Below are 16,390 nucleotides of genomic sequence, written 5' to 3'. Positions count from 1 at the left end.
ATTAGTAGTGGATTTGGTAATGCAAATCTTAAGCATGTTGCAAGATGAACATGAAAAAAATGTCAGTGGCTAGGATTATTACTTATTTTATAGAATTTTCACACAGCTTGATTATCTGAAAAGCCCTCAAAGATAATAAAATCAATTTAAAAATTACAACAAAGGATTGAATTTGAATTTATATTCAGCAGTGTATGCGAAAGAGCAACTGCAGTCAGTGAACTCAAACCTTGAGTTCTGCACTAGCCACCTCAATAAGCATGAACACCTGCAAAAGTAGAACCATATGGTTTGAGATGCATGTGCCGTACTTGGTTAGATGCAAAACGATAGTGAAAGAGACTCAAAATTCAGCTCAAATTAACAGTGAAAAGACGCAAAACTTTACTATTTTGCTTGAATCAGCATTATAGGCCAGCATGTTTGTATTTTCGCATATGCTCTTGATAAAAGTTCTGTGTTGTGCCTATGAGTTATCCATATAATTATGTATTTGTATGGTGGTTGTTAAATCTGTGCTTCTCTGTTCTAATTATGTTGTTAGCTTTCTTGGGTTTTTGGAATATTAGTGCTTGGCTAATTGTTATATATGTTATATATAATTATTCTTGCAGGCTGGTTTAAAAGCACTATGATACTGAGTAGCAGAGCAAATGTTTTAAGATAAAAATATAAATAAAATAATATCTTAGAATGATCAGTTTATAAACTGTAAAACCTTATGAAAATTAGAAAGGATTACCTCATTACTGTCTTACAGCGTGATTTACATTTTTAATTAATAAACTGTGCAACATTTTCATATGCTTGCTGGTAGCCACTTGGTGCAAAATAGATTCATCGGTATAAGTGGACTCACTTGTTGGAGGAATTGATTCATGGTTAAACCATATTTACTAAGATAGCAGATAAGATTTTTTATTTGAGAAGAAGTAAAGCAACACTGCTAAACAAAAATAGTTAGCTTATGAAAATCTTTATGGTCTGGATTGTTTTTATATTTCTGTTCTCATGTCTTTGCATTCCCTCTCCTTACATACCGGTATATTCTAAGGTGGCAAGTGGACAAGCGTAACTTCCAAATTGGTTTCATCTCACCTTGTCTCCTAGGAGAAGGAGAAACTGTATGTAGAGCTGAAGCACCTCTTGGCCCGTCAGCCTGGACCAGAAGCAGCAGAACAGTTGCAGTTGTATCGGCACACTCTGCGGGAGAAGACCAAGCAACTTAAAGTAAGAGTCATTTCCAGTAATTCATTATATAAATAGTAAGTGTAGAAATAGATAGATTGTACTCCCCAGCCCCAGGAAGTAGGAAATCATTATTGTCAGGGACATAAGGACTTGTGTTCTGAAATTTTTTTGAACCTGGAGGTATACTTCTTAATTCATGGATAAGTACTTTAAGAATAGAACTACAAGTATGTTTTCACCCCAGGAAGGTAAATGGGATCTCCAAATTCAGAGGCAGAATTCTTCTGAGTAACATATCAAGCAGAAGTCTTTTTCAGAGGCAGTATGCCTCACGGGTGGCACTGTGGTCTAAACCACTGAGCCTAGGGTTTGCCGATTGGAAGGTTGGCAGTTCGAATCCCTGCCACGGGGTGAGCTCCCATTGTTTGGTCTCGGCTCCTGCCCACCTAGCAGTTCAAAAGCACGTCAAAGTGCAAGTAGATAAATAGATACTGCTCCGGCGGGAAGCTAAACAGTGTTTCCGTGCACTGCTCTGGTTTGCCAGAAGCAGCTTAGTCATGATGGCCACATGACCTGGAAAAACTGTCTGCGGACAAACTCTGGCTCCCTCGGCCTATAGAGCGAGATGAGCACACAACCCCAGAGTCGTCCGCAACTGGACCTAAAGGTCAGGGGTACCTTTACCTTTATATCTCTGAATACCAGCTGTTGGGTAGAGAGAATGCAGTTGCACTGCTTGTGGGCTTTCCCTGGGCTCGTTGGCCACTTGGACTACAGAGTGCTGAACTATATGGAACTTTCACCTGATCCTGCAGTCTTTTCTTATGTTCTTGTACCACTAATCTTTTAGAGTTTTTTGAGAGTGTCAGCAAATGTATTGGTAGAGGTGAACCTGTTGATATTGTATACTTTTGAAACAATACCTCACCAAAGGCTCCTGAGTAAGCTTAGCAGTTATGGAATGACTAAAAGTCCTGTTATTAATCAGTAACTGGATAAGAAACAGGAAGCAGAGTGTAGGAATAAATGGACAGTTCTCTTAGAATTTTGAAGTGTCAGGCATAGCTCTAGTGGTTTTAGCCCAAACGTAGCAGAGTTTTCCTGCACAGCGCAGAAGCTAGTTGAGGTGGAAATGACTAGTTGGCTAGACGCAGAGTAACTATTTACAGGTTTTTTTAAAAAAATAAAACAATCTTTATTTCGATTTCTTAAAATGATACATCAAATCAAAACAAAAGCAAAACCAAGCTAATTATACCAAAAAGACAAAAAAGGGGGAAAAAACCCAAGAAAAAAACCATAAACTATACAAATCATAATATAATACAAATCATAATATAACACAGATATAGTATAATAATACAATTTAAGCATAAAGGAGAAAAAAGAACTAAAGAGAAAAATAAAAACAAAAACGAAAACAAAACACAAGATAAAAAACAGAAAAGAATGCTTCCCATTGCTTGCGTACCGCTTTCCTTTGTTAAATTTCTTTCTCTTTGCTTACCTAATTTTATATCTACACATATTTCCTGTATATTCCTATATATCCTATATTCCCCTTCATATCTTTCAATCTAAGCAGATCACCAAATCGATATTCATTCCTTCTTTTTTCAAGTAGTCCTCAACATATTTCCATTCCTTTTTACAGCTCTGTTTGGGGTTATTTCTGATTGCTGCTGTCATTTTAGAGAGATTCATAAATTCTACTAATTTCTCCTGCCATTCCAATACAGTCGGGACTTTTCCCCCTTTCCAATTCTGGGCTATCAGGAGTCTGGCTGCCGCACCCGCATAGAGGAGGATATTTACCCTATCTTTGGGGAAATTTTCTGGTACCATACTTAGCAAAAATATCTCTGGTTTTTTATCAAATGTTGTTTTTAACATTTTCTTTAACTTTTCATATATCAAATTCCAAAATTCTTTGATCTTACTACACTGCCACCAACAATGATAATGATTTCCAATCTCTTCCTGGCATTTCCAGCATTTGTTCGAATTTCTATTATAGATTTTTGCAATTTTTTCTGGGGTAATATGCCACCTATACATTAACTTTAACATATTTTCTTTTATTCCCGTACATGCCGTGAAATTCATCCCTTCTTTCCACAATTTTTCCCACTGGTTACTATAGATGGGTCTCCCGATGTCTTGTGCCCACTTTATCATAGTTGTCTTTACCAATTCATCTTTCAATTCCCATTCCAAGAGATAGTTATATATTTTGGCTAATGATTTTTCTTTGTTTGTTATCAGGGATTCCTCCAATTTAGATTTCCCTTCTTGGAATCCAATCTCTTTGTGTCTCTGGAATAAACTTTGCACCTGACAATACTGTAACCAGCTTGTGCAATGTTCTTTTAATTGTTGGTATGATTTTAATTTTAGTTGTTCATTCTCTTTTACTAAGAGCTCTCAATATGTTGGCCATTTCCCTTCTTTGGTTTTGCTAAATAAGGACATCATCTCAAGGGGGGAGGCCCACTTAGGTATTTTTGGTTCTAGAATTTCTTTATGTTCCTTCCAGATCTTTAATAAGGATTTTTTAATAACGTGGTCCGTAAACTCCTTATATCCCCCCCTTTTCTCCTCCAGCAGATAAGCGTGCCATCCCTAGTTGTTCCTAAAACCTTCTATATTTAACAATTCTTTATTATCCAGTTCAATCCATTCTCTAATCCAGGCATCCCCAAACTTTGGCCCTCCAGATGTTTTGGACTACAATTCCCATCTTCCCCAACCACTGGTCCTGTTAGCTAGGGAACATGGGAGTTGTAGGCCAAAATGTCTGGAGGGCCGCAGTTTGGGGATGCCTGCTCTAATCCAACACATTCCCGCTGCCGCATGATATAATTTAAGGTCTGGCATTCCCCAGCCTCCTCGCTCTTTTGTGTCAGTTAATAATTTAAATTGTATCATTGCCCCTTTTCTTTTCTTTTTTTAAATTTTTTTTAGTTTTTAAAATCTTTTATTTCATAATTTTTAAAATTACATATTAAAAGAGAACGAATAAGAAAAAAAGAAAAGACACAAAAGGAAAATCCAAAAAACCATAAAAGGAAAAAAGAGAAAAAGTAAGAAATCATTATACATAAATTTACATAAACCAAAACTCTGAGCAAAACCTATCCATGCATACAAAATTATAATTCCAAACATACTAACAGAGATATACTGGTCCAATAATAATAACAATATACATACATGCATATATATATACTAACTCAAAACTCTAAACACTCACCACATAACTCAAGCATCTATTATTAAGCATAATATACAAAAAACATAAACAAGAAAAAAATACAAATAATGAAAAGTACAGATACACATAAAAGTAAAAATAGAAATACTTCCGATTGTCTGTCTACTGTTATCTTATACAGTAATATACTCCTCCCTTAACTTGTTATGTTCCATCTCCGGTCATTTCCGGATAGATTTACCTACTTTAACCTAGCATACATTGTCTCTTTGTACGGTTCTTAGTTTAAGCATATCACCAACTCCGATTTTAATCCCTCCTTCATTAAATATTCCTCTAATAGTTTCCACTCACTTTGGATTTTTTGTTTCGGGGTGTTTCTTATATACGCTGTCATCTTTGCTAAGTTCATATGCTCAATTACTTTATTTTGCCAGTCCCATACTGTCGGTGTCTCCTCCCCCTTCCATCTCTGTGCTATAAGGGTCCTTGCCGCTGCCACCGCGTATAGTAAGATGTTCCTCCTATCTTTGGGTATACCTTCAGGTATCATGCTTAGTAAGAACAGCTCTGGGGTTTTTTCAAATGTGCACTTTAACATCCTCTTTAACTTCTCATAAATTATATTCCAAAACCTTTGTAGTTTTTTACACTGCCACCAGCAATGCAGATACGTTCCAATTTGTTCATGGCACTTCCAGCACTTATTCGAGCCTTTTTTATATATCTTCCCTATTTTTTCTGGCGTTAAGTGCCACCTGTATACTATCTTCATTGTATTCTCCTTAATCGCTGTGCAGGCTGAAAATCTTATACTTTCTGTCCATAATTTCTCCCACTGTGTACACTCAATAACTCTACCAAAGTCCTGTGCCCACTTTACCATAACAACTTTAACTATCTCATCTTTTAGATTCCATTCCAACAAAAATTTATACATTGTTGCCAATTGTTTTCCCCCATTTTCAATTAACATTTCTTGTAATTTTGATCTTTTTTCCTGAAATCCAATTTTCTTATGTTTTTCAAACAGACTCTTTATTTGGATATATTGTAACCAGCTTGCACAGTGATTTTTCACCTCCTCATATGGTTTCAGAATATATGGTTTGTCTACCACTTTTATCAGGTCTTGATATGTTATCCATTTTTCTTTGTTTCCTCCCCCCCCCCCCCCCAGGGCTGTCATTTCAAAGGGTGATACCCACCACGGTGTCTTTGGTTCTAATAATTTCCTAAATTTCAACCATACCTTAAATAATGAATTTTTAATCACGTGGTCTGAGAATTCCTTGTGGATCTTTTCATTTTCTTGTAGAAGATATGCATGCCAACCAAGAGAGTTTCTAAACCCTTCTAAATCTAATATTTCTCTTCATGATCCATTCTTTTACCCAACACAAATTTGCTGCGGCATAATACAGTTTTAAATCTGGTACACCCCATCCTCCCCTCTCTTTGCTATCCGTTAATAATTTGAACTGAATTCTGGGTTTCTTTTTGCCCCAAATGAATCTACTTAAAACTCTCCTCCAATTATTAAAAATCTCAATTTTCCCGATAATTGGTAACATCTGAAACAAGAATAGAATTTTTGGCAATATCATCATTTTTATTGTTGAAATTCTTCCCATTATTGATAGGTGTAGATTATCCCATTTCTCTAAATCTCTTCCTATTTCTTTCCACAACCTTCTGTAATTATTCTCATATAAATCTACATTATTCTTTGTCACTATTATTCCCAAATACTTTACCTTTTTTGCCACCTCCCAGCCCGTAGCCAATTCTAATTCCTTTACTTCATTTTCCCTCATATTTTTAACAATCACTTTTGTTTTCCCTGTATTGACCTTAAATCCTGCTATTTCTCCATATTTTTTTAATTTTAGTTTCAACTTTCCCACGGAATCTGCTGGGTCCTCCAATATTATCAAGATATCGTCCGCAAAGGCCTTAAGTTTGATCTCACTCTTTCTGACTTTCAATCCTCTGATATCTCTTTCTTCTTTTATCTCCTTAATCAAACACTCTACTGATAAGATAAATAGGAGGGGGGACAGTGGACATCCCTGTCTCGTTCCTTTTTTAATCTCAAATTCTTCTGTAACTTCGCCGTTTATTATTATTCTTGCTGATTGTTCCTTATATATCACATTAATTCCCCTTAAAAAATTCCCCTCTATCCCAATCTCCTCCATTGCTTTCTTCATAAATTTCCAAATCAAATTATCAAACGCTTTCTCAGCGTCGAGGAAAACAAAAGCTACTTTTCGGCTCGGATTCCAATCAAGGAACTCAATCGCATCTAAAAGGGTTCTCATATTATTGCACATTTTGCGTTTGGGCAAGAATCCCTGTTGTTCCTTGCCCAATATCCTGTTTAATACTTTCTTTAATCTGTTTGCCAAAATCAGCGCAAAATTTTGTAGTCCGAATTCAGGAGGGATATGGGTCTGAAATTTCTGACCTCCTCCTTTTTATTATTATCTTTTGGGAGCAAAACGATAAATGCCTGTTGCCAGGAATTGGGAAATACTCCCTTTTCCAAAATTTCATTAGCAAGTTTCTGATATATCTCTATTAATTCATCTTTAAAGGTTTTATAATGTTGACTTGCTAATCCATCTGTCCCAGGGGACTTTCCTTGTTTTAATTTATTTATTACACCAAATATTTCTTCTTTTGATATTGGGATACTTAACTCTTTTTTCTCCTCATCTTTTAATTTGATCAGATTTAGATTCCTAAAATAATTATCTAATTTTCTCTCACTTATATCCACCTCTTTATATAAATTTTTATAATATTTCCAGAAGCATTTTTGAATATCCTCCCCCTTTGTCCAGATTTTCTCTCCCTCTCTAATATTTGTGATTAAACTGTTTCCCTGTTTTTTCCTCAATTGCCATGATAAAAGGCGTCCGGCTTTCCCTCCTAATTCAAACTGTCTTTGTTTTGCCCATTTTATCTTTTTTTCAATTTCATTCCCTATCACCATTGACAAACTATTTTGTAAAATTTGGATCTGATTTGCTATTTTTGTATCTTTTGGATTTTTTCCCAATTCCTTCTCCTTTTCTTCTATTTCCTTTTCTATTTTTTTAATTCTTTCCCTCCTCTCTCTATTAATTCTACTTTTCTGTTGAATATAAATGCCCCTCACAAAGGCTTTGCTCGCCTCCCAAACTGTTGTTGTGTCTAAGTCCTCCCTCATATTCACTTGAAAAAACTCCGTCAGTAACTTTTTCACCTTTGCGACGAACCCCTCATCATTTAGTATTCCTTCATCCATTCGCCACCTACCTTTCCTTCTTTCTTTCTCTTTCAGACTTACCATTACCGGGTTATGATCGCTTATTGATTTTGGTAGAATTTCACTGTTTGTCATTTTTAACATCAGGTTTGTGGATAGCCACACCATATCTAGTCTGGCTGCCGATTTATGAAGACCTGAGTAGTGGGAGAATTTCTTTTCCTTAGGATTCCTTATTCTCCAGCCGTCCTTTAGTTCATACTCCTCTATTAAGTCTCGAAATTCCTTTGGTAGTTCACTACTCTTTCTCTCTTTGCTAGTTCTATCCAGTTCCGCATTCCAGACCCCGTTAAAGTCCCCCGTTAATATAATTTCCTCCCCCTCTACTATCCTTGCCCCTTTTCCTGCCCATATAAATTTACTCAAATCCTTCTTCCATATTTCAAATGTCTCTTTCCTCCCTATAATTGGGATCATTTACAGGATATTTACAGGATTTATTAAAAGAAAATAAAACCAGCAGAGTTTCTGCATACAAAGCAAAGCAAGATAAATTCTCTCTCTCTCTCTCTCTCTCTCTCTCTCTCTCTCTCTCTCTCTCTCTCTCTCTCTGTCTCTCTCTCCAACCATACGCAGCACTCCTACTCCTAACACCCAACAAGAAACAACTGTGCCAGTATTCCTAGATAACAGAGTTCAGTGCTGGTCATTAACCAATGAGAGAGTTGTTGCCAGGCCAGGCAGACCTTGGCTTTCTGCCAAGAGTAAATTGACACTGTCTTGAGTTAATTGTGTGAAGCAAGAATCTGTAATTTTCCCATGAGAACCAATTATCAGAAACCGAACAAGTTCTCCCAACAGAGGGCTGTAGAAAGTGGAGCTCCCACAATGATAGGCATTAGGACCTGTGCTTAGGAATTAGCATTGAAGCAGCCAAATTTCCCGATTGCACCAAATTGTTCAAGGTGGTTAAAATGGAAATGCACTGTGAGGATCTTCAAAAGGATCTCTCTAAACTGCTTGAATGGGCAATAAAAAGAGAATGCAGTTCAATGTAAGCAAGAGCAAAGTGATGCACAATGGGGGGAAATTATTAATTTCCCATACATGCTAATGGGATCTGAACTGATGGTGACTGTCTAGGAATGAGACTTGGGGTCATAATGGATAACTTGGTAAAGATGTGTGTGACAGCTGTGAAAAAAGCAAATTCCATGTTGGGATCAGTAGGAAACAGAACGAAAATAAAACTGCCACTATCATAAAGTTTGGTGGTCCATTAGCATGGCTATTCTTATGAATCATATGAACTATGCTTTTTGGGAAATGCCTATGAGTTCTTTACACATACAGTTCTGAAGAAAGCTATTGTATGAATTGTCTAACACTGTTGTTAGCATTTCGTGGTATAATATTTGTTTATATAATTAAAAAATGAAAATCTAATTAGAGCATAAATTTACAGCCTATTGCATCCCACTTGGGTCTTTGGAGATGCTGCCAGATTTTCATACGAGACTTAATTTCCTTTTTAAATGAGTTTTTTTTTAAACATCCCCGTCAAAACAGTTTTCCTTCTGTCCTTAACAAGCTAGCAGAAACGGATTGAGAAAACATTGCTAAATCCTTCATTTTTCTCTAACGGTGCATTGACTTATATTAGTCTCGCATCTTATTAGAGGGCTGACAAGAGTAATCTTTCTTAACCCCTTGTCACTGTAAGGCAGGATTTCCTGGGTGAGAAAAGCTTGTTTATGCCTCCAGGAACCGCTTGATGCACCATGTTAAGCCGCAACAGCTAATATGTAATGTAGTGCTCTTCCCTCATTTTCATTGCATGAAATACAATAGAGTACATTCTTTCCCCTTCCCCCCTCCCCTGTGTACGCATTCTAAGGAAAGCAGCATGAAAAGTAATACCCATTTGCCATAGGTGGTAATAACTAAGGCTGCATCTTATACCTCGGATAGGAGATGACCATTAAGGTTTTTGTGCTGGCTTTTGCACTCAACATATTATGCAGACATTGGATAAAACACAGCAATTAGTTGTCTGGGTTGTTTTAAAGTTTGTGGGCTCATAGAGTAATGTTTGAAACTAAAATAGCAGTCTATGCTTATGGTCAAAGAGCTGTAGCCAACAAAGGTAGAGCAGATCCATTGAAATTAATGGACCTAAGTTAGTCATAATAAATAAAAATAAATAAAAAATTGTCCAGGGGCACCTTGGAGACCAACTAAGTTTGTTCTGCGTATAAGCTTTCAAAAACACAAGTACAAAACATTAAATTTATTCTTTTCTAAGCCTTATGATTTTTAAGCCACTTGAATATTGTTCTTGACTATCTCATACTATTATTGTGTATTTTAAGCTGTGTATTGTGTATTTTAATTATGGCATGCTTATAATGATTCTGTATTTTAACCATGTTGTACAACTGGTTTTTATGCTTTGTAAACTGCTTATGAACATCCAGACATTAAGCAGTATATAAATTAATGCATCATGATGATACAGAATGAGAGGATTAATTGCGACCCTGTGCAGGGACAGATTTAAATAACAATTATTTATAAAAGCCATATAGGTATAAGAAGACAACAAATCACCCATGGCATTTGTTTGTTCTTGTTTTTTAAAGGTTTTGTCTTCTGAATTGAACATGTATGAATCACAGAGTCAGGAATACAAATATGAAATTGAAAGACTTGCCAATGAGCTTCTAAATGTAAAGAAGAAATACCTCACTCAAAAACGCAAGGAACATGAAAACAAGTAAGTGATAGTATCAGTGGTGGTAATAATTACATTATTTAATAATAAATTACTGCCCAGCTGAGATCGGATTATGACAGCAATCTCATGTGTGTGGATACACGTTCCCCTAGTGAGATAATCCTTTAATTGCAACTGTCGTCCGTCCCCCCCGCCACATCCTGCCCTCTTCCCCCCCCCTGCATTTCATTTCTGTTCTGTGGTTTTTATGTTGGTCCAGACTCAAGTAAACAGCTGCACTTCCACCCCCAAATTGGCTGTAGGGGAAAAAAGGGGAGAGCATTTCAACTTCCAAGAAAAAATGCTTGCACTGATGTAATGATCATAATACAGGGGTCAGCAAACTTTTTCAGCAGGGGGCCGGTCCACTGTCTCTCAGACCTCGTGGGGGGCTGGACTGTATTATTATTTTTTTAAAAAAAGAACGAATTCCTATGCCCCACAAATAACCCAGAGATGCATTTTAAATAAAAGGACACATTCTACTCATGTAAAAACATGCTGATTCCCGGACCGTCTGCGTACCGGATTTAGAAGGCGGTTGGGCCGCATCCGGCCCCCAGGCCTTAGTTTGGAGACCCTGTCATAATAGCTTTATGCTGAATTCCTCTCTGAGTTTGCTATTTCCAGACATATTTTAATTGCATCCCATCACTGCTTTGTTTGGTGTATGGGGCGTTACCAGTTTGACTTCACCCCAGAAGGCGCACTCCATTGTCTCTCAAGACAGACGGATGCCAATAACTGTTTTGCTCTTTCTCATTGATGAGGGCTTTGTTCCTTCACATTGGAATCTGAACAGAGTATACAGTATAGTCAGTCTTCCAAAATCACCTACATATTACAAAACCCTGGACCAGGGGTCAGCAGATTTTTCAGCCGGGGGCTGGTCCACTGTCCCTCAGACCTTGTGGGGGGGCCGGACTATATTTTGAAATAAAATAATGAACGAATTCCTATGCCCCACAAATAACCCAGAGATGCATTTTAAATAAAAGCACACATTCTACTCGTGTAAAAACACGCTGATTCCCAGACCATCTGCGGGCCAAATTTAGAAGGCGATTGGGCCAGATCTGGCCCCTGGGCTTTAGTTTGCCTACCCATGCCCTGGACCATCCCTGTTTCTGGAAGTTCTCAAGATCATACCTGTCAATTCAAAAGCATTCAAACATCACAATTTGCTTAGGCAGAAACCACTTAACATGGGAGAAACCCCATGTTCAGAGCCTCATGTCTATTTAGCTGCATGTACATATTATTTAACTGATCTAATAGTCTCTGGATTCTGTTCTCATCCACCAGTCTAGATTTTTGCAATCATGCTTCTTCCCATCTCTGAATTAGATGTGCATTGCGCAGTTCAAATAATTTAATATATTCCTGTTTTGCTCCTTCCTGTGCTAGGACCGATTTAGTACCCATTTAGAAATATGGAATTTGATTTCAAACTAGATACTTCCTTTACCACCCAAACTTCATGTTTTTAGATAGCAAACAGTTCTGATGACTGAATTAGCAAAACAGTCAGCAATCAAAGGCGACCTCTGCCCATCCGCAAATGGCATAATGTTGCCTTGATGTTTGGAATTAGCAAAAATTGTTCATGGCTAATGGCCTTCCTGGGGCTTTATGATCAATACATAAAGCTACCATAATGTCTAGCAATCCATTTCCAACAGCTAAGTGTCCTTTTGAAAACAGCTATAATCTTTAGAATTTGAACCCTGGGCTTAGCTTTTCCATTTCAGCATCACAGGGGAAGAAACTCACTCTGCCATATTTTATTTCTAGAATTTCATTTCCTGCTACTATTATATTTTTAAAGGACAATGGACCATCTATAAGGAATAGAGTTATGCCTAGATATATATGAGTATTACATACAGTACTGTGAGGTTTTCATTTTTTGTCAGTTTTATGCCACTTCCATATTGAATTATGTTTATAAGTCCAGAAAGGAGAATTAAGCCATCTGCTTTCTCCTTTTTTATTTTTATTGTTTTCTTACTATTTCCTTCTCCTTCCTTCTACCTCCAAAATAGCCATGTAGTCAAGGGGACCTGCACATGTTTAGCTACATCGTTCTAGTGTAGTATATAGTCCAGTGTCTATTACAGCTTGAATAAATTTGCAGTGTAGGGCATGATTGTGGGACTGTTACAGAAAATCATCATAAGCTCTCTTTTGCTTCTTGCTCTCAGTTGCATGTTTGGATCACAGCCCATTAGTCATTATTTAGGAGAGTTTGGTGCATACATGCTTGCAACCATCTCACCCTTTCTCTTTTCCTCGGTGCCACAGTCCTTGAATTACATTTTAAAAGAAAACATTTACTAGGAAGAAAAATTTAAATGTTCTCCAGGAAACCATTTAGTTTTTTGAACCATAGGGTTGTATCTAGGGTTGGCAGACTCAATAGTGGACAGGACTTCTGTGCCTTTAAAAACCCTGCTCTCTTTTGAGTCTGGAAACCTTAAAGAGAAACCAGCAGACCCTTTGTTTAATTTCCAAGCAAAGGGTCTGCTGATTTCTCTTTAAGGTTTCCAGACTCAAAAGAGAGCAGGGCAATTAAAGGCACAGAAGTCCTGTCCACTATTATGTCTGGCAACCCTAGTTGTATCCAACTAAGTTCTACTCAAAATATATGCAGTGGAAGTAATGGACCTTAGCTGAGACATGCCCATTAATTTTAGTGGGTATGCTTTGGGGGTAACTAGCTCTGGATACATACAACCCATTGCTAGCTTCAGACATTTTTGAGGCTTTGATCTGTACCATAAAAAGTCCAAAGATTTTTAAAAAATTGTTAGAAAAAATATAATATAGCATTTTTGTGCTCTAGTACCACTAGTTTACAGTGATCTGATAAATTTGTTGGAATGCTTTGCTCCATTTATGTAGTTGTACATCTCAGTTCAGGAAAATGTGTCTTTCACATTGCTCTCCTGGGCCCCTCCCTTTTCCTCATTAAATATCTGAGTGGATAGTTAAACTATGCTGCTTTCTCTTAAGGCTGCTAAATTCAAGTTGTGATTGTTCTTCCTATGGCTTTAAGTCTAATGGTCACAGCTATCAGTTCAAAGTTATATAGGCAGTGTTGGCTTTGTGTAGAAAGAATCAACCAGATAATTATCTCTGTAAGTCTGTTAAATGGTAAAAATGGCTAACACAATTTCTTCATTAAAATTCAACAAAGAGGGGAAAAAAAATCCCTTTTTTGCCTTTGATGATTTCAGCTTTTTATTTGAAAAACAAATAATCATTTGGGGGAGCAGTGCCAAGATTAGAAATTCCAAGTCTTACATTTATTCTTCTTCTAATGAGAAACTGTGACCATTTTGAGGGGGTAACATTAGGAGAGCTCATTTAGTTCTAATTTTTAATAATTCTGCGTACCGTAAGCAGTCACCTAATTAGATCCAAACAGGCATCTAATTGTGGTTGTTTAGCTAAACAAGCTTTCATCAACTTATTTTTAATGATCTCCTGATAAAGCTATTGCTGCTATTAAAACTTTTGGAACTTTTCAAAATGATACTGAGATAAATAATGTAATAATATGCCCTTTCTTTCTTTCTTTCTTTCTTTCTTTCTTTCTTTCTTTCTTTCTTTCTTTCTTTCTTTCTTTCCTACTTCCATCCCTAAGGGAAAAGGAGAGAGTCTTGAGTAACATAGAGCATGACTACCAAGGAACAAGAAGCAGAGCTTCACGCTTCACTGGAGGTGGTTTCACGCTTAGCAACCCACCTCCCAAAATTGTGGCCTAACACTATTGCATCATTAAACCTCATCCACTACAACGGAAAAGAGACATTGGCATGTCCAGCTGAACTAAAATGTTTTTGAATACAGATTAGATAACATTACGGTTTTTAAAATAATTAGTAGCAAAATATTTCTTCAAGGTTACTTTGTTCTTCTTTAAAGGTAGCATTCTGGGATAAGCAATGCTATTTTTTATGCCCAGTTAGTTGTTGAATGCTGCCCATAATGACTCCCCATCCTATAGATTTATTTGGAGCAGATATTTTGGTTTTTACAGTTTTTGTTGTACTTCTAAGTACTCAAGACTAAAAGTAAGTTCAGTTGAAATATGAACAATATGAAGTGATACATGCTTCCAAGTAAATATATTGCATGTAGAATTGTAATCAACTGTAAAAGATCTATACTTATATTGGCTTCAACCTCTTCTTCAGCATGAAAAAAACATGAAAAATAACTAGAATGCTAATCATTTAGCTGAAGAAAATATAAAGCTTAGAATTCGTCACTTTATCGGAACAACATTAATCTGTGAAAGTTTAAAGTCATACGTGTTAAACATTCTCAAAACTCATTAGGAACATTGGGAAGGTGTGCGATAATATTAAGCCCATACTGGTGAATGTATTTTTTTTAATGCTACATAGCTAGTATGGTGGCAACATCTTTGACTGTACATATCAGTCTGTACATTTAGAGTATGCCTATCTTTCATTAATCTATTTCTCATGTATCGAATCTAGAGTCTAAATATAACAGGTATTTTCGTACCTGTTAAAAGGAAGACACTGATTTAGTTCTGCAACATTTAAAGATTGTTTACATTTTACATCATGTATACCTCCCCACACCAAAACCTTTTCAACCAAAGAGATTTAATTATCATTCATTAGCAAGCCGTTTAATAATGTCAATGTGTGAGGTGCTGAAGAATGGGGATAAGAGTTTAAAATACAATGACTTTGATGTATTCTTGCCTCAGGGACGAAAAACTCCCAGGAGAGATCCTGATAAATATTTCATTTAAAAAAAAAACTTTTGCAAAGATATCGATCTTTTGTTTGGTGGAATACAGAATTCTATATTAAAGCCCCTTTGGAAAACTATTAATGTTAAGTGTTTATTTCACAGAAATCAAGTAATCTGTGATGGGGAATCATTTTGCTTTTATATAAGGGACAAAGATACTTCGTTATTAGAGGAATTGTCATTGTCTTTAATTTCTGACGCAAATATTATTCTTGTTAGTGTCTCTGTCTTTCGTGTCTTGTTTCCTGAAGATACCAGTGAATACTTAAAATTATGTTTCTTAACATTTTCTTATCATCATAACAATCGACTCACTATATACAAAATATGCAATGTACAACTCCTAGTATCTTGCTGCATTAGCTGCATGGACCAGCAGAGACTCATTTAGGTTGGAGCATCCATCTTAACAATATTGCATTGGTGAATTAAATGCAATCAGAAATAGAGCATCTGAACCAGCTGTGTGGGTAAGCCCTTAGACATGTTGCCTTATGGGAGTCTGAATTTTTTATATTCTTTCCCAAAACATCTTCACAACTTTCTTAAAATGCTGTTATATGTGTTTGTTTTGCTTTCTTCATAATGAAATTTGTTCGATCTCCATTCAGTAGAAATTGGAACAATACATAGTTGAAGGTGTAGCTGCTTTACCCTGGCACAATGCCATCAGAGTCAACAAAGCTAAGTTTATTAATACCAGCAGGTAATCTGGCATGTTTCTGTATAGACAGGTGGCTCCTCGTAGGATAAAAGGATGTATGCTGACTTTAGCAGAATCATTGCTCTCATTTCCCCCTACATCTTGACCCTTTTGCTAATGAAAGCAGCAAAAGCATAACTGAAACGTCATCTCAGGTTCCTAGTGAGCTCATATTTTCCAAGGATATTTGAGTCATTGTCCTGTATAATGCCAGCATGATCCAGCTAAAGAAAAGCACTTTTAACCTCTGTTGATTTCAACTGAGAAAGGCAATCATAAGGCTACGGTTCCTAATAAAACTTACCAGGAAGGAAATTCTTTTCAACTCAAGAGGATTAAACTTCAGAGAAAGCATATGTATGAGCAAGCTGAAAAGTGCTTTACTTCAGCTGAATCATTCCCAGCAGATTTTAAGGTTGGATAAATATGAATTTTTTTTGTTAGGGTCAAGCT

General features: G+C 36.5%; 1 protein-coding gene across 1 annotated transcript in view; it reads left to right on the top strand.

Annotated features, from left to right (window-relative positions):
• CFAP58 (cilia and flagella associated protein 58) overlaps positions 1–15,311 on the top strand; it is an 88,156-nt gene extending 72,845 nt beyond the window's left edge. Inside the window, exons 16-18 of the mRNA XM_035133533.3 lie at positions 1,111–1,230; positions 10,304–10,437; positions 14,087–15,311. Coding sequence (XP_034989424.2) covers positions 1,111–1,230; positions 10,304–10,437; positions 14,087–14,207 — 375 coding nt within the window. The 3' untranslated portion in view covers positions 14,208–15,311. The remainder of the gene's footprint in view (positions 1–1,110; positions 1,231–10,303; positions 10,438–14,086) is intronic.
• The last annotated feature ends 1,079 nt before the right edge of the window (positions 15,312–16,390 follow it).

Source organism: Zootoca vivipara, chromosome 5 (genome assembly GCF_965207765.1).
Source record: "Zootoca vivipara chromosome 5, rZooViv2.hap1.1, whole genome shotgun sequence".
NCBI classification, from domain to species: Eukaryota; Metazoa; Chordata; class Lepidosauria; order Squamata; family Lacertidae; genus Zootoca; species Zootoca vivipara.
Note: the sequence above shows the minus strand (reverse complement) of the source record. Positions and strands in the feature narration are given on the sequence as shown.